Raw genomic sequence first — 24144 nt, 5'->3', positions numbered from 1 at the left:
ATGTCTATGGCCAACCTGCATGACATGAGCCGTCAATTGCGGAATATGGCAAAGTTCCAAACCTAATTTATTTAAAAAAATAAATAAAAAATTCTGTGAATCTTATCAATATTTTAATAATTATTCTGTTATTCAGGGCGGATATGAATCCAACAAATCAGAGATCATTAAAATTGGTCCAGCCGTTGGTCACCACCCACCACCTCCGGCTAGTTCAAAATTAGGTGATGAGTGGAACATACAGGTTGGTAGCAGGTCACAAAGTAATTTATATGCAATGTTCAATGTATTACCTTTTGTTTTTTATTTATGTAAAAATCACAATACATTCCGTACAACAGAACAAAAAAAAATAAACTGTACATCTAGATTCCAGAAAAAATAAAACACGGAGCCATCGCCCGACCACGACCTCTTGTCGCGGTGCTCGGACAATGACTAATATACAGCCTTCCTTACAGTGTCCTGGGCTCGCGGACGTAATTCTCAGCCAATCATGGCGCATGGCAACAGAAACGTCCATGAAATGATTACTTCTGTTCCCAAGACGCAGCAATTTTCTCTCTCTCTCACTCTCCCGTGACCGTGACTCAAACGCCTAGCATGTGAAACAAAGCCTCCGTCGTGGAAATATCGAAGGAGAATTACGTCAGCACGCCTTCCCACACAAAGAAGCCAGCAAAAAAAAAAAAATAACTTGAAAAATAAAATTATGCATTATAAAAATAAAAACAATAAACCCGGTGAATTACGTTTGCAATAACTTCTGAAAGGAAAAAATTATACATCTAAACTGAAATTTGACAAAAAAATTTACAACAAATTATTATTTCTGTATTTCATGGGGAAGGCTGTAATCTGGGTTGTTACACGTTCTTGAGTTATAAATGGTGTAACCGACCCGACTCTGTTACAACACATCCTCCAAAGTTACGAGACATGGTGATAGTTAGATACAATGAACTTGGCTGTGCTCTTACACGTCCTGGTGGGAGCACGGTGCTGCTGGCATCTGCGCAGAGGCGTGCTGCACGGTTCAGCACCGCCTGGGGGCACACAGACAACACAGCACACACTGTCACCTCTGCGCGGAGAGGGCGGGAGACCACTGTCTCGCATGTGCCGAGAAGAAACAGCCTCGTGCAACTTGACACCGCGGCACAAGAATTAATTTACACGGGGAGGTGCAAGGTGCATCCCCCATACACAATATGTCAGTATGTATGTCCCAGTCACAAAATTTAATAGTATAAACTGTGAGCCTTGTAGTGTGTTGGTTCAAGGTCACAATTAAAGAGCAACTCATTTTCATATAAGCGCATGAGTGAACACTGCTTTGTCGTTTTCTCGCTTTAAGCGCGAAAGAATGGCTCTTCCCCAATCAGTAGAAAGTGAACCTGTAAGCTTCATTTGGCAACAGGTTGGAGCCCATCCCCATTGGAATCTCTTTGCACGAGAGTGGTTGAACATCAAAGTCCCTGAATGTTGGATAGGTCGTAATGGTCGAGACGACAGAGCTCTTTTTCGCTGGCCTCCACTTTCACATAATGTAACGCCATGCAATTTGTTTTTCCTTTGGGGCTTTATAAAAGATAGTATCTACATTCCACCGATACCTAATGATTTTCCAGAGTTCAGACTCAGAATTGGGTAGGCTATTGGTTCAATTACTCCGGACGTATTAACCAAAGTGTGGGAAGAAGTGGACTTTAGATTGGATGTGTGCCGTGCAACAAAAGGTGCACATATTAAACATTTGTAAAAAAACTAGGTTAGTTTACCTTCAAAATGATGTATGATTTGTTGTAATAGTCTAAATTAAACTGTTATAATATACCATTCAAACTGGGACATTATTTTAAGGACATCCTGTACTATAGAAAAACACATTTCAATATAAATTTCATGGAAAAAGAGGCTAAGTGAGTGTGCAGGGAAGTTCCCTTAATTTATTTCAAAACAGCAGTGCAAATGGCCTTGTAAACTGTGTTCATGACACAACTACTTTCAATCCTTAACAGTAATTATGCCCAAAATATTATTAAAATATTTTAGATTCACTTTTAAAATTGTAAAATAAAACTTAAGACTAAAGATCATTCAAAGCATGAGAAAATATTTAACACAATATCCAAATATTCGTGCGAGTCGAACACACAATCCCAGGCCACAGACTCACGGTATCACTAACTGCATAGTAACAACTATGGCAACTGACTCAACATGAACTGCACCTTTGTCAATAGCACTGTCCATATTGAAAAATGAACATTTTACTGTCTTCACTTGTTATAAGATTACAAATTGTTTATACCAAACACACCTAATTAGTTATCAGTTGCATGTCCTATAAGGCCATAAATAATAAATATTAGAAAGTAGTTATATGTCATTTCCTAGCTCTGACCCTGAACATATTGACGTCGTACGGGGCTGCGGCCCCCTTTGAGCCCGATATGCCACCGCCCCAAACACCACCATCTCTGTTCAAACCTCCCGCTTGTGCGTGCGTGTGTTGCTAGCCCGGCAAGAGGGCGCTTAGCTGCAGTGCGCAGCACCCTTATATGTATTAATAATTATTGTAACCCTTTTCTTTTCGCCCCAAAATAGTGTCACAACGATTCTGTATGCGAGTGCCTTTTGTTTCATTAATATATTATGTTTTTGTAATAAAATACGTGCAAGCACAGACAAGGACGCTCCCTAGCGGGCGACGACGGAACTAACATGTAACTTGATTTGAACTATTTTTTACCACATAAGTAATAATTACAGACGGTCTGGTCGTGGATGTATATCTGGTATTTTTATAAAGAGTCGTGTTATTTTCAATAATAACCCGGGGCACGCAGTCGCAGAGATGTAACGGTAATTGTGTTCGTCGCGAAGGGCGCCATGTTGCCTGCCGCAAGCCCTTGTCTCAGTCCAGTCTCCTTCTTCAGCCGGCCGAGAGCGGACGTCTCTGCAGACACCCCGAGGACATCACCGTTGTCTCTCCGATAAGTAGTTCTGCTCAGTTAATTTATTCAAATTGTTTTTATTCTATCCTCGGGGCCTCACTCGGTCGGAGAGACTGTTTAATTAGTAATTCTTATACTCTCCGGAGTTTTTAACCACCCGTGGTATAAGTAACAACTTGAGGCGACCACGTGCGTGGTTCGCCTCCTCAACTAAATTGATTCGTGCCTCGGGCGTTTCAACCGTGTAAAGGGAGGAGTGTAGAAGGACGTGCAATGTTTCAATAAAACCAACTTAATTGAGTCACGGGTCTTTGTGTTCGGGGGGGCCACGTGGGTCCTTAACCCAGTCAGCGGCGTGTGGAACGCCCTAAGAGCCCACTGCGGTTAAGTAGAAGCGTGCCCGACGCTGAGAGCGGGCTCGGTTAGGGACAGGTACTGAATTAAATATCACGAGGGCTAATATCTCGCCGCACACGGGCCACATAACGCCCTGAGTTAGAGTTTCACGCCGGGTCCACGTGCCCACTCACGTGGTGGCGCCCACTATTTCCACCAATAACTCGAACCTTAACACCGGTACGCCCTCAATATTTTGTGTTCATTTTAGGTAAATCATATTTTTAAAAATATTATGCATTTTGAAGCATGTTCGTACATTTTATAAATGAAAATAAATACAGTAGAGTCTCACTAATCCGGACTTGTCCAGACCGGACCCTGTCCGGATCACCGAAAGTCCGGATCATCCGTAATCAACTTTAAAATGTATCAAAAACAAGTTTTATAGGCTAAATAAAAAATCTTTATGCTTAAAAATCAACTGCGTTTTATTATAAGGTACTTAAGAAACTATATACATATGTATGTAACATATATAAAACAATAATATGTATTGTACATACCTACATGTAATTAAAAAGCATAAAACAATTAAAGTTTAAAAACAATTAATTTACTCGAAAAAGTCTGTAATATTCTTTTGTTTTAAAGACGATTGCCGTCGTTTTGCCGTGCGATCTCGTAGGCGCCTCAACGTCAGTAGCTCAGCAGACGTTGTGTCGCTTTGCTTCTCAAAGTAACTCAGCAACCCCTCCAGCATTGTAGTCGCTTCGCCATGAGTTGGGCCAGCTGATTCCTCCGTACCTCCATCGTCATCTTCCGAATTGTCTATTTCAGTTGCTGTGTTTGCAATGCATGCCTCCACGATTTCATCTTCACTTAACATTTGATGACCAATACCGTTGTCATCGTTAATCCATTCTGATATGTCATTCTCCTCTATGTTGGCACAACCCTCCAAATGTTGAAAAACATGTACAAAATCAAAGCTAGCTGAAGTTGGTTGAGTTTCGTCTTGTCCCTGTTTTTCCTGTGAAATGCTTGGCCACAAATTTTTCCAGCTTTTTTGAAGAGTTGACGGCTTAATTTCTTCCCATGCTTCTGCGACCAAGTAAATGGCAGTCTTCATTGTCACTTTCTTAATATGATCCATTAAGTTAGCTGACGGGTCTGCTTCTTGTTGCTCTAAAAGAAAAATGATCATTTTTTTCCTATATCGCCGTTTTATTGCTTCAATCACCCCTTGATCCATTGGTTGTATCAAAGCAGTGACGTTTGGTGGCAGAAATTTTACGAAAATTTCACCGTCTCGCAATTCTTCTTCACTCGAGTGGCATGGTGCATTATCAATTAACAACACAGCTTTTTCTGGGCGGTTTTCGTCTCTCAAAAACTTTTTTGTTTTAGGAACAAATGTTTTAAAAAACCAAGCTTTAAAAATTTTGCTGTCCATCCATGCTGATTTTTGTGAAGTGTACTGGGCTGGAAGAGCATTTCTATTAAGATTTTTAAGGGCCCTAGGCTTAGCCGATTTGCCTATAACCAATAGTGGAATTTTCAAGTTGCCAGAAGCATTACTACAAGGAAGCAAAGTTACTCTTTCTTTTTTTACCTTTTGACCTTTGGCTACAGAATCCAATTTAGATGCTGTTTTTTTGGAAGCATTTTGTAATTTAATCCCGTTTCATCAGCGTTAAACACTTGGCAAGGCTCTAAGTTTTCATCTTTAACAAACTTTTCAAATTTTACTTTAAAGTCTTCACTTGCACTATTGTCACCTGACAACATTTCACCACTTACACTAAGTTCACGAATACCGTGTCGATCTTTCCAACGAGATAACCATCCCACACTGGCAGTAAAAGCAGGGTCACCTTTTAATTTTTCATTGAGTTTGAGCGCGAACGCTTGTAATGTTACGCCCGACAGCGGAACGCCTTGTTCACGTTGTTGGCAAAACCAAATGTACAAAGCCTCGTCTAAAGTTTCATTTTTTGGTTTTTTTAACGTGCTTCTGTTACCCAGACTGTCCTTACTCACCATTTTAGCACAAAAATCTTCAATTTCTTTCCGATTTTTTTTCCAATCAGAAACAGTTTGTTTTCCCACTCCTAGATCTTGTGCGATTCTAGTTAATGATTCACCCGCATAAATACGAAATAAGGCTTGGAGTTTTTGCTCCATAGTTACAGTCACTTTCTTACGTTTAGTAGCCATTACGTTGCTCTTAATAAGTGTACACAATACAATGCTCGCACTGAATAATATTAAACTGTCACAAACACTTGTCACCAGCACGAGTAACCATCGACTGAAGGAAACAAAACAAAACAACTCGCAGGTATAGATAGAGTGAGTCACTTCTTGGAAAAGACGATGAGCGGAAAACTAGCAGTAATACTCCCGGCTACTGAGGGCAAGAGGACCCTCTCTTACAAATATATTTTCTTATTTTCCTTTGTCACAATATTCTTATTCATCATTTACGTATTTTTTATATCCGTCCGGATTAACCGGATGTCCGGACTAGCGGGGTCCGAATTAGCGAGACTCTACTGTATATACTAAATCTTGAATGGTAATTTTACATAAAACATAATATAGAAAATTGTCCCCTAATATTAATCCAACTTAAGACAAATTCTGTATTTGGTTAAATAACACTAGATTATTATTCAATGTTATCAAACAAAATAGCCTTCCCATATATATATATTGTCACGTGCACCTAGCCGGTGCCACCGCCATTTCTGTCACGATCCACTTTCAGAGGGGGGAGAGAATCGTAGCTCTTTACATAGAAACAACTCGCTTGGCATCAACTAGTCTTAACTTCATAAAATACTTTACTGTACCTAGGATCATAGGTTCGTCATCCCGTACAGGATGTCTGGTGAGAGCTGAACTAAGGAGATTTTGCAAAATAACATAATACTTAATTAAAATTATTTTATTCTTAAAGTCAAATACTCAACATCATTTTAAAGAACATTTAAATAGCGGGATTACAATTTAAAACAATAATCTCTTTACTTCCTTAACGATTGAACGACCTTACAAGAGAGAGAATGAGAGAACTTCACTAAACACTTCCCTAGTCCTTCCGAATACCTCAAATCATAATTAATACTTAAAATTAAAACAAAGATAAGTCCATACTCACATTTTCCGAAAAGCCTTTCCTGATCGATTACTTTAAAAAAATAACGTAGGGGCCTCTCCTGCCCTTGAAATCCCGAACGAACATTACATTTTAAAAACTATGACGCGTGACCCCTGACGAGGGCCATAGCCTCCGCCCGAAAGCTTGACGACTACATTATGACCTAACTTAAATTAAACGACTCGTGGCCTCTGGCGTCGACCATAGCTTCCGCCCGAAAGCTTGAATTCCTACATCACGAACGAACTAACAACTCGTGACCACAGGTGAGACGCATAGCCTCCGCCTGAGTGAGCCTGAATTCCTACATCACGAACGAACTAACAACTCGTGACCACAGGTGAGACGCATAGCCTCCGCCTGAGTGAGCCCCGAGTCACCACTCACTTGCGCTTAAATTCGCGCGCCCTGCCGCGCCTACCATAACAAAAGCTCGTTATTGAAGTCAAATTTACTAAACAACTAACTAGAACATCTGGGAAGACTACCCCCCCTCTACCCCAATGTGCAGGCCACACCGCGCGGCTTGTTACGACAGCGCGCCCCAGTAACTGCGGCCCGTGGCTGCGCCAGCGCGCGGCCAAACAAACAAACAAAATTCTGCAAGCCCGCAGCGCGCCGCGCCGGCCCCGTGCCCCAATTACATGGTCACGCCACTTGCGCTGACGAGTGAACAGAGCAGCCAGCCCAGAGTCCCGTCAGTAAAGTCCCTAAATTTGATTTCAACAACCCTGCAAAATTTCAACCCGCGACATAACCCTCCCCTCACAGAGCTCGAGCCCCATCGAGCTACCTCAAAATTACAAATTGTCTTTTTCCATTAAACCATAACTATAAATTCCTCATTTCACAAAAATAATAATTTTCTTAGTTCCTTGCTGTCTGAACATACATCTAGATTCTGCATAAGATTTATTTTAAAACAACAAGTATTCATAAAATTAAATGTAAAACTTTTATCTGGTTTGTTCTCACAGGAACCTTCAGAGGCTCGAGTTCTCAATTCTAAAAAAATTGTTCTGTTAGTGAAGCTCTCTTTACAAATTAAATTACTGTTCTTAGTTTCTCAGTATTCGTTAAACAATGTGCAAATTCTTGATAATTATTATTATTTTTTTTTTTCAGTTTCCGTTTATTACCATACTTCTTTCGTTCTTCAAAAAAAATTAAGTGTCCTTACAGTGTTTCAATTAATTAAACTCTTATCTCGTGAAGGTTGGTGCAACTCCTCGAAGTCAGTGTTGTCGAGAAGAGTAGCTCCCTGGGCTGGCCATCAGCAAACACCACTCAACTCCAACAGCTACTGGACTGGCTTCCAGGGCAGCTCACAACTTCTCCCCACATCTGCTTCGGAGTTGTGCCATCCTCATCACGAACAGATTACAATTCTGAAACATCATCAACAGGCATTACCATCACGCCTGACAAATACAAAACTAACTACTAAACTGCAATCGATGGGCAAGGATGCAAACACACAAAAAAATAAAATTAATTAATTCAACTGCTAACATAAAGTATCCCACCCTTAGCATAATCTAATCAGGCAAATAATTTGATAGGAAAAACTTAAGGAAGGGAAACATGACCTCCAATGATTTTCCCTAACTCTTGAGTCTTGATCTTCTCTATACAGCAAATAGTCCCCACGAAGTAACTGGGTTGAAGGTCAGTTCACATGACCCACCCATAACCTCTTCTACTCTTCTTTTCTTCTGGGGGCAACCACAATGCCCACCAATCTCTCTCCATGGTGCCGAACCAGCTATCCCATGAGAGTAAACAACGTAGTCAATAGAAGCGCAGAGGGGAAACACCAATCTCTGGCTTGTCGAGTCATAAAACTGCTTTATCTTCTTCTTCTTCTGAGTAAAAATATCTGACTAACCTTGCTTCTATTCTTCCAAACAGTAAAAGTTCATCAGGTATCTTCATGAAAGAAACATTCTAACTAATAATTCTTCATTTTTCTTCTTCTTTATTTCTGTTAGTTGTAATAGAAGGCCATGTTAGGGAGGTTATAGGGAAAAAGAGTGGCCAATTCCCACCCCATCACCCACCTAGATCATGACTAATTAACTTTTAAACTTTCTATTTCAAACAAATAAAAAAAAAACCATTTTTATTCAAATTTTTAAATTATAGCTACTTTTCCTTCATAACCTCAAAAGCAAATCAATAATTCTAAATGAAATTGTGATTTACTGCATCCTTGTTCCATCCGATCTGTTTGTTTATAACCTTTCTTGTAAAGTATAAAATTTTCAAACATTACTAATTCAAAAAAAAATTAAATTCTGGTGTCCTTCGAGTTACAATTAACTTTACTATTTCTTAGCTTGAAATAATTTAAGTTTTCAAAACTATTTCATTGTCTAATTCACAACACTTAAAAATCAACTCAAAACAACAAATCATCAAAATCAATAAGATCATCTGACCTACCTATCAGTACTGTGAACTTGAACTGTTCGTACACATTTATAATAAGCTATTGTATTTAAATTCCAACCTAAATAAGGTTTAAAAAAAACTACTAATCCCTCTGTAAATTAAGAAAATTAACTTTAAAAATTAAACTTAAGGTATTAGTTCTTTTTGACAGCTACCACAACTCACTAGTTCCATTACATTACTATAACCTAAAAAGTTCTGTAAATAATGTTTATAACAAAAAAAAACTCCAGTTACTGTCTTCCATAAAAAAAAATAAAACTTTACATGACCTTATTAATCTCCACTTGTAAGTCCATGGCTGCCAGCTTTCTCTTCTCTTGAATCTTCAGTCTTGGCTCTTGTTTCAGTGATCTTGTATCTTGTCTCTCGAACTCTTGTCATCTTGTAAACTGGACTGCTGCTCAGCTCATCTTAAGGAATCTGTAACAGTTTCAAAAATACATGTTAATTTAAATTACATAATTCCTGTTCTTTGGTCCTAAAAAAAAAATTGTATTATTAGTACACATTACCCTGAAACAACATTATTATTCATTGTTTATTACTTTAAAAAAATGCTTTACCATAAAATCCTTTTTTGTTCTTTTCATTAGGCCTATTTATTTTCCTTCTTCTTAATTAAATTCTGCTTCAAATGTTAATCCTAACTTAAGACCTACCATCTATTTATTATTCATTACCTACATTATTTATGTTACCCTAAAATTCCCATAAGTTTCTAATACTTCCTATCAAAGACATTCTCTCTAAAAAAAAATTTACTTGTGACTCTTAACTTAACAAACTTAAAAAAAACTTTTACACTAGACTTAACTTATTATTCATTCTTAGTTACTAAATTTCTATATGTAAACTTTAGTACTTACAAACAAAAACTGCCTATTTCTCTCTACCTCTTAATCTCTTTCAATTATTACAATAATAATGTTACCTTGCATCTTTAAACTTTCTTCTTTTCAATTAAATTAGACATCTCATAACAATAAAAATTCTGCCTATACTCTTCTTATGGGTGTACAAACCCAACAACAAAATTTCAAATTCTCAAGTTTCCTTATATTTAAATTATGCAATGCACATAACCTCTGTGGTGCCTGTACCCTTTTAGGCCTACCACCTTCTCCTCTCACAGCATGACAACTCTTATTCCTCGGGGTCTGTATTCACTGTTTCAAATCAAATATCTCAAAAAAAATTAAAAACAAATTTATTATTTTAAGAAAACAAAAATTTACATTGAATTTACTATGGAGCCTGGAAATCTTAATGTCTCACAGCAGCTAACATGACTAAATCCCATGGAACCCCAGGTTTACATAACCTGTGCCCAAAAATTTAAGCATACCAGGCTTTCTCTGCACTGGTTTTACAGCATCACACACTATTTAGGGCCCCTGATCTGCCATCAGTCCCAAGGAGTTTTCCCACAACCCCTCTCTACACAAGCGCCTACCGCATTCCTCTCAATTGGCTATCGGTTTTACGGCATTCTTTTGGGATCCGACCATCAAGTTAGGGCTAATCGAACACTAAACCTCCATACTTCCAAACTAATGTAAATCAATTAAATTTTCTCTGTAAATTCTAAAAATCAAAAAAAATTATTCCAACATGCCAAAGAAACTTCCAAAAAAAATTCATAATCTTATCTTCAAACCATTAAAATAAAAATAAATAGATTACTCTGTTTTCTCCTTAATAACTGTAAACTGTCAACAAATATCATGTCGTAAATTTTAACTATGCTTACTGACTCTTAATCATAAAATCTCATTTGTCCTAATTAATAAACAACCGATTTCCTTAAAATCTCACTGTATCTCTCATACTCAAACTCCACTGGCTGAATATCTCAATAAATTCAAAAACAATTATCTAAACTCTTAAAGAAATTCCTCCCCAATTATTCAAACTTCTTCACATTATTTTATTTCATTACTTAAAACACCTTACTCAAAAAAATTAATTAATTATCTAGCTATCTTCCATTATTATTTATTTACCGAACAAAACTTTCTCCTAAATTAATTTAGTAAAATTCAATTTCACATTAGGCAAGTACACTAACTCTCTACAGCAATGTTTCTCATTTCCCTCCTTCCTAACTGAATCCAATCTTACTTAACCTCCAGGGAATTTACCTCACAAAATAACCAAAAATTTCACTGTAGTGCCTATCTGCTATACGCCCACTACACAGGGGGCTCTAACCCCACCAACAAACTTCATTGAAATGGTACCCTATCCCATACAGGATAGCCACTTCGGTACTACCATGGGGAACTCCTGCCCCAAACTACTCACAACTCTCAGGATTCTCCTGACCCTTAATTCCGTAGTCAGCCCATCTCCTATGGTCTGCGCTACAATTCCCTTTCTTCCCAGGGACACAACGCCTCACCTTAGGGTCCCTCGCCCTAATGAAAACATTAATTTTGTCTCTCTGTTCTTTTGGAGTAAATTCCCTCTACACACAAAATCTAGCCTTCCCAGTTTTCTTAATGCTTATCGATTTTATAGTGTACCTCCTTAATAATGTTTACAAATCCCAAAAAAATATTTTTAAAACCGAGGTAGAATTTAACTAACAAAAACATAAACAACTTACAACGAAACACTTCTAGCCTATACATCATACACTTCTTGAATTAAATTACTTACATACTGAAAGTTCCTCTTCTTCTAAAACACACTTAAATTTAAATTTATTTAACCAATAGTCTATTTTCTTATCGCTAAGTTACCGTACAGCTGATCAAAACAAGGTCACGGCCTGTCCACGTCTCCGTATGAGCCCGTGACGTCACCGAATTCCATCAGGTGCGCCAACCCTCGCTTGCGGTTCCTCCGTTCTCCGCTAGGTCTCAGCACCTCCCCGTCACGTGTTCATTCTGCCACGTCCACTGACGTGTCGTTCTGAAACAACTCTCAACATTTTTCTAATTAAAACAAAACATCACTATAAATTCTATAACTCTCTTTTACATAAACTCTCGTTTTCTCTTTAATTCCTTTCTAACGTTTATCCTTCCCTCGACTGATTTAATTCGTACGTCTCGTCTCCTACGCGCACGAAAACAAAACAAACTTCTCTTGAAAATAATTCCTATTTACGACAAAAATTTTTATTTTAAATTATAATTCTCTTAACCTACAATCTTAAAATGAACTTCAATTAAATTAAACCACTTGCATTATCTCTAATAAGCATTTAACTTATAACGTATTCTCCTCACGTAATAATCCCCGATATAAATCTACAATAAATTCAACGACTTAAAACAACTTATCACTATAAACTTTATCCTTACAAGTATCCTCAAATAAACATCTGTTACGTCAAAAAAAAAATCTCAAAGACTTCCTCCACTATAGACTAAAATTCCGTAATCCTCTCCTCAAGTAAACTCTTAATAACCTGCTATCAGAAGCTGAAACTAACTTAATAATAAACATAAAAATCTACCTCTCTCTCTCTCCAGAAATAGAACCTATCCGGCGAACTCTACCATTTCTGTCACGTGCACCTAGCCGGTGCCACCGCCATTTCTGTCACGATCCACTTTCAGAGGGGGGAGAGAATCGTAGCTCTTTACATAGAAACAACTCGCTTGGCATCAACTAGTCTTAACTTCATAAAATACTTTACTGTACCTAGGATCATAGGTTCGTCATCCCGTACAGGATGTCTGGTGAGAGCTGAACTAAGGAGATTTTGCAAAATAACATAATACTTAATTAAAATTATTTTATTCTTAAAGTCAAATACTCAACATCATTTTAAAGAACATTTAAATAGCGGGATTACAATTTAAAACAATAATCTCTTTACTTCCTTAACGATTGAACGACCTTACAAGAGAGAGAATGAGAGAACTTCACTAAACACTTCCCTAGTCCTTCCGAATACCTCAAATCATAATTAATACTTAAAATTAAAACAAAGATAAGTCCATACTCACATTTTCCGAAAAGCCTTTCCTGATCGATTACTTTAAAAAAATAACGTAGGGGCCTCTCCTGCCCTTGAAATCCCGAACGAACATTACATTTTAAAAACTATGACGCGTGACCCCTGACGAGGGCCATAGCCTCCGCCCGAAAGCTTGACGACTACATTATGACCTAACTTAAATTAAACGACTCGTGGCCTCTGGCGTCGACCATAGCTTCCGCCCGAAAGCTTGAATTCCTACATCACGAACGAACTAACAACTCGTGACCACAGGTGAGACGCATAGCCTCCGCCTGAGTGAGCCTGAATTCCTACATCACGAACGAACTAACAACTCGTGACCACAGGTGAGACGCATAGCCTCCGCCTGAGTGAGCCCCGAGTCACCACTCACTTGCGCTTAAATTCGCGCGCCCTGCCGCGCCTACCATAACAAAAGCTCGTTATTGAAGTCAAATTTACTAAACAACTAACTAGAACATCTGGGAAGACTACCCCCCCTCTACCCCAATGTGCAGGCCACACCGCGCGGCTTGTTACGACAGCGCGCCCCAGTAACTGCGGCCCGTGGCTGCGCCAGCGCGCGGCCAAACAAACAAACAAAATTCTGCAAGCCCGCAGCGCGCCGCGCCGGCCCCGTGCCCCAATTACATGGTCACGCCACTTGCGCTGACGAGTGAACAGAGCAGCCAGCCCAGAGTCCCGTCAGTAAAGTCCCTAAATTTGATTTCAACAACCCTGCAAAATTTCAACCCGCGACAATATATACAATGTATGCTGTCACAAAGGCAGTAAAATTTCCTCCTTTGCTAGCGGGGATGGGTGTTCTTTCATTCCAGTGATGTTTTAAATTGCCCAATCCCTTCACATTACATGAAAGAAATAAAACACTCTACAATGGTTTTGTTTACATGTTGAGATGAAGAAAAGAGCAATTATAATTAAAACACTTGAAGGAAGGTGACAAACAAACAAGCATGGATGTACCATGTATGAAGAAGGTGAACTACATGTAAGAAAAAGGTAAACTACATGCGCAAAGGAAGTGAACTGCATGTACCAAGGTGGTGAGCTATATATAGAAAGAAGGTGAACTATATGTTTCAAGACTGTCCATTGTTTTAAGTAATACCGGACACACTTCATCCACAGCTAATTTCTGTGTGTACATATATTTTCCTCCTACTATCTACTTAATATTAATTCCCACAGTTGGTTAGTCAATTTATACTTTGCTACTTGACGGTGATTTAACTGTGGTGAACTTGTGATGCAGAAGTATTCAAATAAGCACTAAAATACCACTGAAAATGTTAATTAATGTGAAAATCAAAAACAAATGTTAATACTTAAGTTTATCTCTAAATAAAACATTAAATTTGGCAAGAGCTAAAGATATACTATTTTATAAATAAATACTCAAAACATGACCCAGAATCTAAGATTTATGTGTTATGGAGGCAGATATTATCTAGTAAAGTCCAGAACCTTTCATATAAAAATGTAATACTTAATTCTGAAACATAATATTTCAAACACAATGTTTATCCCAAATTATTGCCACTATTAAATGTTATTTAGAGTTAAAACCAAACTGCTAAAGTTATAATGAAAATAAAATAAGGATTAAACTAAATAAAACAAAGTTAATGAATCATTATGTTTAATTAGTAAGTAAACTGATTTCAAATATAATATGCATATATGTGATAATCATATTAATCTTATGTAAATGTTTTAAATGAAAAACAATACAAAACTATGTTATTAAATATATGTAATGTAAAAATAAAGGATAAAATTAAATGTCCAAAAATACACTAAAATTACTTAGTGATGCCATTAGTAATACGTAGTTATAAGGGACACAACCAACGTACGTGCACAGGTGTGGACACGGCAGAGACTGCTGATGAGCAGGAATCAATGCACGCCAGCATGTTGCCTACTTCAGAGCACAATGAAACTTCACAGCACACACCAATCTCCTTCCCTTTACTTCCTCCTACCCCTTGTCACTTTGGCCGGCCAAGTTTTCTAAATTATGTTCGTATTGATTGCCCGTGTGTCGTGTTACATGCATCAGCTTTCCTTGACTATTGTGAACCATGTTGATTTGCGGTGCATCATGCCTGCTCGAACCTAAAAAGGCTTATCCGGGCCTGATATTCGCCTCGTGTTCTTTGTGATTGGCCGTTTCTACATTTTCAGTTGTTTAACTTTCAGTAACTAAGGCTGCCAAGACGACGGTCTCGTTAGTGCGGCACCATGCACTCGTATATTTTCGCGTTTCCGGACACCGTGAACGTTCCAAAGGTATTGGTACGTCAAATGAAACTAAAATGATTTTAATATGAAATAAACACAACTTTATAAAGTCACAAGTTATTATCATATTATACTAGTGTTAGAGACAGTAAAATTCATGGAAATTTTGTTTTTGTTAAGTTGGCTAAAAAGTGAAAATAAAGGGTACAGAATGTGTAATAAAAAAAGTATTGCCGAAAAATGGAATGAATAAGTGTTTTTAAAGTACTGTTTTAGTAAACCTCTTACAGGTTATGGGCCCAGTACCAATGCCCTAGTTATTGAATAAGTAACTGGGCTGTACAGTTATTGAATATATAACCAAATTGTGATCGGTGAAATACGTGAGTCGCGCGGAAGCTCGATAAATTCTTAGGAAAGGCAAGTCTTTGTTCCGGATCCAAAATGGAGTTTGAAAATCCCAGACTCGTGAAATTGGTGAATGAAAATAACTGGAGTGTGTGGAAATTCCAGTTGGTCGTTATCTTGAAATCAAGAGATTTATATGGGGTAGTGTCGGGAGGTGAGGTTAAACCATCCGAAGCGGACAATATTTCTTAGACAGAGTTTCAAACACGCTTGAAGTTGTGGACCGGCCGTGATAGTAAAGTTCAAGAGATAATCGTAACGCGGTTGGAAGAAGGTCCCTTGACACATCTGTTAAAATGTGAGTCAGCAAATGAAATGTGGGTAAAATTGTTATAAGCCAACATCAATTACAACAGAAGTTTTTCAACACAAAATATGAGGGTGAAGGTATAGCAATTTTCATATCAAAGTTTCAAGAGTTAGCAGCTCGTCTGAAATAGCATGGGGAGAAAATCTCAGAGCAGATGCTCATGACTAAAATTATAGTAACTTTGCCACCTAAGTATAAGCATTTTGTGTCAGCGTGGGAGTCGGTCGCTGTTAAGGATCAGAAGCTAACGGAATTGACATCTAGGTTATTAATTGAAGAGGAACGAACAGGAGACAAATCCTGTGTAGGTGCTTTGGTGTCTAAAAGATTTACTAGGCCTAATTCCCTCAAGTGCCACGGATGTGGCAAGCTGGGTCATGTTAAAGCAAACTGCTTTCAAAACAAAAATAGAGTAGAAAGTGATAAAGGCAAACTTGTGTATTTCTATTGTAAAAAGTCAGGACACGTCATCAAAGACTGCAAATTAAGGATTGCTAAAGAAATGGGAAAATGTTATAATATTGGCTCTTAGAACAATACGTTCACAAATGCATTTATAAGTGCTGCGTTGATAGGGGAAAGTTTGAGTTCAGAGGACTGGTATGTCGATAGTGGAGCCTCGGAACATATGTGCTCACAAAGGAACTTGTTTTCAGAATTTAAATGCTTAGAGGAAACGAAACATATAGCAATAGGCAATGGTTCAAGGTTAGTTGCAGAAGGGATTGGAAGTGTGAAGGTAGAAGCATTCAATGGGGATTCTTGGGTGAGCTCCGAGTTACGAGAAGTATTATACATCCCAGACATTAAATTCAATCTGTTCTCAGTAGGTGCTGCCCTGAGAAAAGGCTATGAAATGACTTGGAATGAAGAAAAATGTGAGTTGGTTAAGAGTAATGAAGTTTGTGCCATTGGACTGCAGCAAGGGAAATTATACAAAATGATGTTCAACCATGTGTTTGAGTCTGCAGTACCTTGTTTAGGCTCTGAGAAGATAGGTACGCTGCGTGAATGGCATGATAAACTAGTGCATCAGAATGTAAAACAAGTGAAATCAGTTCTCCAAAGGCATCATATAGCCGTTGCAGTCCCTGACGATTTTTTCTGCGAACCGTGTGTTACAGGAAAGCAACACAGACAGCCTTTTCCCTCGAGCACAACCAAGACAGCAGATACCTGTGAAATAATCCATGCGGAAATTTGTGGGCCGATGGAGTCAACTTCTGGAGGAGGGTCCAGGTACTTCCTGCTGATCGTTGACGACTTTAGTTAATACAGATTTGTGTATTTCCTGAAACACAAATCTGAAGCTGTAGAGAAACTGAAAGTGTTTTTGCAGTTAGCCAAAACCGATACAGGGAATGATGTAAAAATACTAAGAACAGGATACGACACAGAGCTAGTGAGTAAGGAAGCAATGAGAGTGGCTGAAAACATGGGAATTCGGCACCAGAAGGCTGCTCCGTACTGCCCAGAACAGAATGGAAAGGTGGAGCGCGAGATGCCAACTATAGTTGAAGCGGCTAGAACAATTCTGCAGGCGAAAACTCTGGAAAAGCATTTGTGGGCTAAGGCAGTGAACACTGCAATCTATGTAATTAATAGAACGGGGTTGATCTCTGTAAAAGGAAAAAGTCCGTATGAAGTATGGTTTGACTCGAATGCAGACATAAAACAGCTGCATGTATTCGGCTCAGAAGACTATACCCAAGTGCCCAAAGAAAAAGGAAGAAGTGGAATTCCAAGTGCATCAAGGTAATATTTGTGGGCTACCAAGAAAACTCAAAAGCCTTCAGAGTTTACATTCCTAGCCAAAGAAAGATATAAATCACAAGAAATATTGTCTTCAGGCAGGAAACAAGCTACACAAAAGAAGTGGTAGTACAAGGTAATGAAAGCTACATAAATATGTCGTAACTGGAGAGTAAATTAATGCAGACACTCAATAAGATCTCTATCAGTCAGAAGAAGAGGAGGAAGAGTTAAAGGGTTTTGAGCAAAAGAAAGACACAGTTGTAGTGATTGAATGTAGTGAACCACCTCTGCACACTAGATCTGAGGCCTCCACATAGTTTATAGTCACCAATTGTAGTTCAGGTTGAGGGCGTACCGGTGTTGAAGTTGGAATTTCTGGAAATTAATGGGCGCCACCACGTGAGTGGGCACGTGGACCCGGCTGGAGAACTCTAACTCAGGGCGTTACGTGGCCCGTGTGTGGCGAGATATTAGCCCCCCTGATTTCTACGCCACACCTGTCCCTAACTAAGCCCGCTCTCAGCGTCGGGCACGCTCCTAATTACCGCAGTGGGCTCTCAGGGCGTCCCACACGCCGCTGACTGGTTAAGGACCCACATGGCCCCCCGAAAACAAAAACACGTGACTCAATGAAGTTGGATTTATTACTCACGTTACACGCCCTTACACAATCCTCCGTTGATACTGCTATAAAACGCCCGAGGCACGAATCGAATTAGGTGAGGAGGCGAACCACGCACGTGGTCGCCTCAAGCCGTTACTTAATACACAGATGCTAGAAAACTCCGGAGAGTAAATAATGATTAATTAAGCAGTCTCTCCGACCGAGAGAGGCCCCGAGGATAAAAAAAGAAAGTGATTTGAATGAATTAACTAACAGAACTACTTCTCGGTGAAACAACGGTGATGTCCTCGGGGTGTCTGCAGAGACGTCCGCTCTCGGCCGGCTGGAGAAGGAGACTGGGCAGAGACCCCGGGCTTGTGGAAGGCAACATGGCGCCCCTTCGCGCCGAACACAATTACCGTTACAACTTAGCTATGGCGTGCCCCGGGTTACTATTGAAAAATACATAAATCCTTTTACAAAAATAAGTACATCACATCCATACCCAGACCATCTATAATATATACTTATATGATAAAAACAGTTTAAATCTAGTTACGTGCTAGTTCCTCCGCCGCCCACTAGGGAGCGTCCTTGTTCGTGCTTGCACTTATTAAATAACAAAACAACATCATGATTTAGTTAAATAAAAGACACTCACATACATAGCTGTCGTGACACTATTTTTGGGCGAAAAGAAAAGGGTTACAAAATTATTAATACCAATTAGGGGTGCGGCGCACTGCAGCTAAGCGCCCTCTTGCCGGGCTAGCAACACACGCACACACGCACGCACAAGCGGGAGGTTTGAATATGAACAGAGATGGTGTTTGGGCGGTGGCATATCGGGCTCAAAGGGGCCGCAGGCCCGGACGACGTCAAGGTGAAGAACAAGTTACTAAAAATGATTAGAAGAAAGACTGTCTAAGGGATCGCAAAGGTTTAAAAAAACCTCAAAGGCTCAGTGATTATGAAACTGGTTTATGTTCATGTTCCGTATAAAACGATGTATTTTAAAGTAGAAATCTAATATTCATTCGGACATTACCACTTACTTATTTAATTAATGGAAATACAAAGTTGTCTGACTTGTAAATTTTCTTTTCAAGAAGTTTTTAAACGTTATTACCTTTATCTGTTTGTCTGCGTCACAGTGGTATACCACTAATTGGCATCATTCTGGTTTGGTTATGTTGCTTCCCGTATAGAGCGTGCACATGTAGTCGAATATTGATATCTCACCGATTCATGCTACGCGCGCTCTCTGTCGAGTGCCGAGTTAACTACTTTTGATAGACCGCACTCTTTCGTGGTAAATGTGTACTACGACAATAGTCACACGTTAGTTCACGTCACAGATTCAAGTGGCTTGCGTTCGGGTCACAGATTTTGTTTTTCTATTTAAATTTGAAGAAAGGTTTTTGTTGCATGAATTAATAATATAAATTGTTTAGCGTGCTCTTGTATACTCCACCTTTTTTAAAATAAAAGTACTTTCCATGAATGGGTTTTGTTTTTATGAATAACTTTACCTAACAAAAAATGTTTTTTCGCATAATCGTCGCACCCTTAATTTTCAAACATGATTTTAGAATAAAATGTACAACGATTATGCGAGGAAACACGGTAAGCTGAAAAAATTTCACTACTGTAAACAACTGATAATAAAATCCTAAAACGTATTATCTGAAGATACTAATTTTCTGATATAAACCAAAATATAATGTATACTTGCCATCGAGATATCAATGTAATGTAACATAACTTTCAAACTGTAGTAAAAACTAAAAGATGTCAATCTGAATAGCGGGAAAAAAAAAAATCCACAAATGAAATAAATTAAAACTACAGCTACAAACTGACAGTTGGCAAGCACACGGAGCGAGCTGGTGCTGGCAGCAACTCACCGCGGTTGGTCGGCTGCACATCAGCACTGCGCTGGCTCTTGGTCAGCTCAGCCAGGCTCCACTCTGCCACACACACTGCACCCTCACAACACATCCACTACTGACTGCAGCTACAGACTGTCCACACAACCTAGTGTTCTTCTCCTTGCCAAACAGTAAGGAAAAAAATGTTTCGTTAAATCAAAGCAAGCCAAGAACATGAAATTTACAATTTTCCTTAAGACAATCAATCTCTTATTCAGTTCTTCAAATCGTACCAACATTAGAAATGAATGAAAATTCCAAATTCTTTTAATTTATTTGCAGCATTTAACTGATAAAATTGTAAGTTTAAGAGTATTTTGCAGATATGGATATTTTTTATTACCAAAAATGTCATATTGGCAGATTCGTAACAGGTCACAACTATCCACTATACTGATAGAGTCCTGTCACATTCCACCTTCAAAATAAGGTCGTGGTTACGTCACCACTACCACCTTAACAGCAAACATTTACTTTTCCATGGCAACTTAGCACATTTCCACCCCCAACACTCTCAGGTGCAAACTGAACAGCCACAAAGCAGACACACACAGCTGTACATCGTTCAGGGAGGCAGAGCTCAGAGAGACAATGTTTGGAACCAGCCACCATTTATTCACAGAATCCACTCAAACCCAGAACTTAAAAAACTTATCTTTTATTCTACTACCTTTTCGAATAAGCTCTTAGTATTAGAAGCTTCCTCTCTTTACTTAGAACCAGCATTCAGCTCATCACATTAAGAGTACACAACCCCTGGATCACGGTCTACATTGTCTTTATTTTTACTGCATATTCAAATTGACTTTTCACATTTTGGCTTCCTCTCTGCACACATCTCACTCACGAACCACTAGCAGTTCTCGTGTTCTCTTGTTTTCTTGTTCTTGAGGGAGATGGTTCAACCTGGTACACAACTATTACCAGCCTGTCCTGTCCATTGTTCCCATGCTATCAGCAGCAATGTGGCCTGTGTTTTCCTTCGTTGGAGTGAAAACCATATAGAATACACAGTTCAAGATTCTCTCGCAGATTGCACCAAACAATTGGTGTAAACATAATAAGTGAGTTGTAGTTTTATAATACTGCCAAATTTTGAAATTAAAATAATAAGTGTTCCTAATTTGAAATCAGACAAAAGTCATGCTATAATTAGTTTATCTTATGCAGTGTTTCTTTAATGCTGAATCAGAGTTACTCGCTTGGCTTTTAGTTCCTCATACCAGCTCACATGAATGTACAAGCTACACAAATGCCAGACGTAAAGCGATCCCGGGGTGGCAAGATGGCATGCGAAAGGATATGCACACCTGACTTGGACCTCCAGTCCAGTTCGCGAGGCTCCGCGAGTCTCCCGACCTCCCGCTCCGACGCCACGGTCCAGCGGTGGTGAGAGCGGCAGCTGCAGTCTCCCGACGAGGAGAACGCATCGCCGGCCCCACAGCCTGGAAGTAGAACGCACGTGTGGCACACGTGTCTATGCAACACAGAGCTGATCGGGAGGGAGACCAGGGCTGGGGTCCCAGACCTGCACAGGGCCCTCGGTCACCAAGCTGCTACGTGACGAGCAAGTCAAGGAGCTGCCTGTCTGCTGTCCACACGACCTCAGTCACGGACCGGCCTCCACGTCGGAATTCAAACGAGCACAGAATCGGTACACACCACTGCCGGAACAAAGCACGGGAGATGCAGGTACTCGACCCTGCTGAGACACAGCTCTGTGAAATATTGGCATACATGTTGCTAAAAAAAATAGTGCTGCAATAGATGTTGAATTATCAATAATCAAACATATTCTGACAGAAGGAAATTAAAAAGCGAAACCAGTTTGACTGTTGTGACATCCTTTAGATAAGAAAACATTGCACAAAAAAAATTTAATAAGATAACAGAGAAAAATCCATGGCTTTTATTCTCTAACAGAATACGTGCTAACAATTAAATAAGTTAAATGTGGCTTTCCAAGAAGACTACGATTTAAATTGCAGCAGGTAAAACTTAGGGATATTTCTTGATAAGATTTCACTGGACAAAATTCATTTCAAAGAAAAATATTTTGGTTTAAAAGCCTGGATTAGCTGCTTGAATGGGTGCTATCTTTAAAAATAAAAAAATAAAAAAATAAAAAAAATTAGTAAGGCAAGCACTACAGAGAATGAGTATGGAGAGAAAGGTTTTGTTCTAAATGATTCGCTTATTTTTACGTCAAAGCAGTAGTTTTGAGATACCCAGAATGGTAAGAATTTTGAAAACTTTTCAATGTATGTGAAATGTCATTTACTGCCCAATTTCCCTGAAAAATCTGTTAAAATATTCAGCTGAACAAACACCTACGACATCATCCCTAAAGAGACAATCAAAACTGGCTGACTAGCAACAACAGCAAAGGCAAATCATTTGTTTTTAGTAGAAAGTGCACAAACAAAATAATTTTAATAAGTTTATTAGAGTTTTTCTTATCCATTCACAGTGGTAACTGTTTACTCTTGTTTTAATGTTCAAAAGGAGCACATGTATGTTATATAGATACTAAAGAACTTTGGTAAAATATCTAAACAGTTAAATTTTTTTAGCTATGCCATAAACAAGACCTTGGTTCTTTATTGGTACATAGCTATCTCTTATCAAGGGCTTTTAAATTTATGTAGCCTATATGTAAAAGTTGGTACCTATACTTTTTAAAGAATGAATTGAAACACATTTACAGTTCACAGTCACATTATGATATTAAACATAAGACAAAAAAAATTACACGAAACAAAGGAAAAAAAGATTGCATGGAGAGCAATTTGTAAAAGCTCGGACATGATTGTATTACCAAACAAGTGATAAAACCATATTGCTGCTTGTTTAGGACTGACTCAAGCAACCTCCTGCTGTACACATCGTGCTCACAGCTTTGTCTTTTACTGCCAACAATGGTTCAAGTACGAGATGCTTATGGCAGCAAAGAGATAATAATGAAGATTATATATTAATGTTAAATATCACCAGAAACATGGTTTGTCATGTTTCAAAAACTATTTCCTAAATCCTGAGTAATCTAAGCATCAAGGCTTGTTCTAGAATGACCCGGGCACGGAGACATCAAGTAAACGAAGACGGGTCTCACAGAACAGTGATTCAACCACTGCACGCAGATGGAGACTGAACTGTACGGATTGGCTCGGCAATACTGAACTGTTTCGTTTACATTGCTCCGTGCGAGTACTTATTTGGCTGTGAAAATAGCCATGTTTATGTTCGAACTACCTTAAAAATTATTTCAATATCTAGTATTCTATAATTACTTTGTTGTTTATTTTTATTACATATGAAAATTCTGCCTGTGCTGTGATTTCAAATCATAATTTGTGTTTTTAATTAAATTAATATTTTGTAACCTTGAAATGCAATCTCGTTTGCTGCCATTTATTATGTTTCCAAGCATTGAGGAAGCAGCAGATGTGATACTGAAATGTCCCGGGAGATCCGTCTCCATTTACACGATCACGCAGATTCCGTGCCATTGCAGAACGCACCTAAGCAACTGATTGCAATAAGTTTTGATTAAACTGGTTCACTGAAGTCTTGCACACTGACATAAAAATTCTTTTGAAAAAAAAAAAAATTGTAATTGCACCAGGAACCTAAAGGTATCTGCGTAAGGTAAATGGTATTGTATTCATGATGTATGAAGACATTTCTGTCCCAAGTTTCTGGCACCGTGTTGGGTTGGCTAGTTCCCACAGCACCCACAACCAGGTTGCAAGTACGGCAAGTAATGTCGATGGTTATTAAATGTGGAGTCTGGCTCGGTGTCACACGGACTCACACAATAATACATTAGCATCGCGATGTTTGGCAACATGCAACACTTCACTTCCCACTAGGCTGTTATGTACCAAGACAACTGCTTTAGATTATTACTTTCCCAAATTGATTTCTATTTCAAGTGAAAACTGTTGTGACTGAGAACAAACTTCATATATTATACATACATTGTTTACATTGT

The 24144-nt window shown here is 38.8% G+C and overlaps 1 protein-coding gene across 4 annotated transcripts in view; it reads right to left on the bottom strand.

Annotated features, from left to right (window-relative positions):
• The window catches only part of LOC134542674 (SUN domain-containing protein 2-like), a 116193-nt gene that overhangs the window by 83192 nt on the left and 8857 nt on the right, over positions 1 to 24144 (bottom strand). For 2 of the 4 annotated variants that reach the window (XM_063387113.1, XM_063387112.1), the window contains exons 2-4: positions 21461 to 21595; positions 20127 to 20189; positions 981 to 1046 (exon numbers count right to left, since the gene is read on the bottom strand). In XM_063387113.1, coding sequence (XP_063243183.1) covers positions 981 to 1046; positions 20127 to 20189; positions 21461 to 21595 — 264 coding nt within the window. The remainder of the gene's footprint in view (positions 1 to 980; positions 1047 to 20126; positions 20190 to 21460; positions 21596 to 24144) is intronic. The other 2 variants (XM_063387115.1, XM_063387114.1) reach the window with 1 other exon arrangement.

The sequence above is a fragment of the Bacillus rossius genome, assembly GCF_032445375.1.
Source record: "Bacillus rossius redtenbacheri isolate Brsri chromosome 9 unlocalized genomic scaffold, Brsri_v3 Brsri_v3_scf9_1, whole genome shotgun sequence".
Classification (NCBI taxonomy): domain Eukaryota; kingdom Metazoa; phylum Arthropoda; class Insecta; order Phasmatodea; family Bacillidae; genus Bacillus; species Bacillus rossius.
This window is presented reverse-complemented; position numbering and strand designations above follow the sequence as displayed.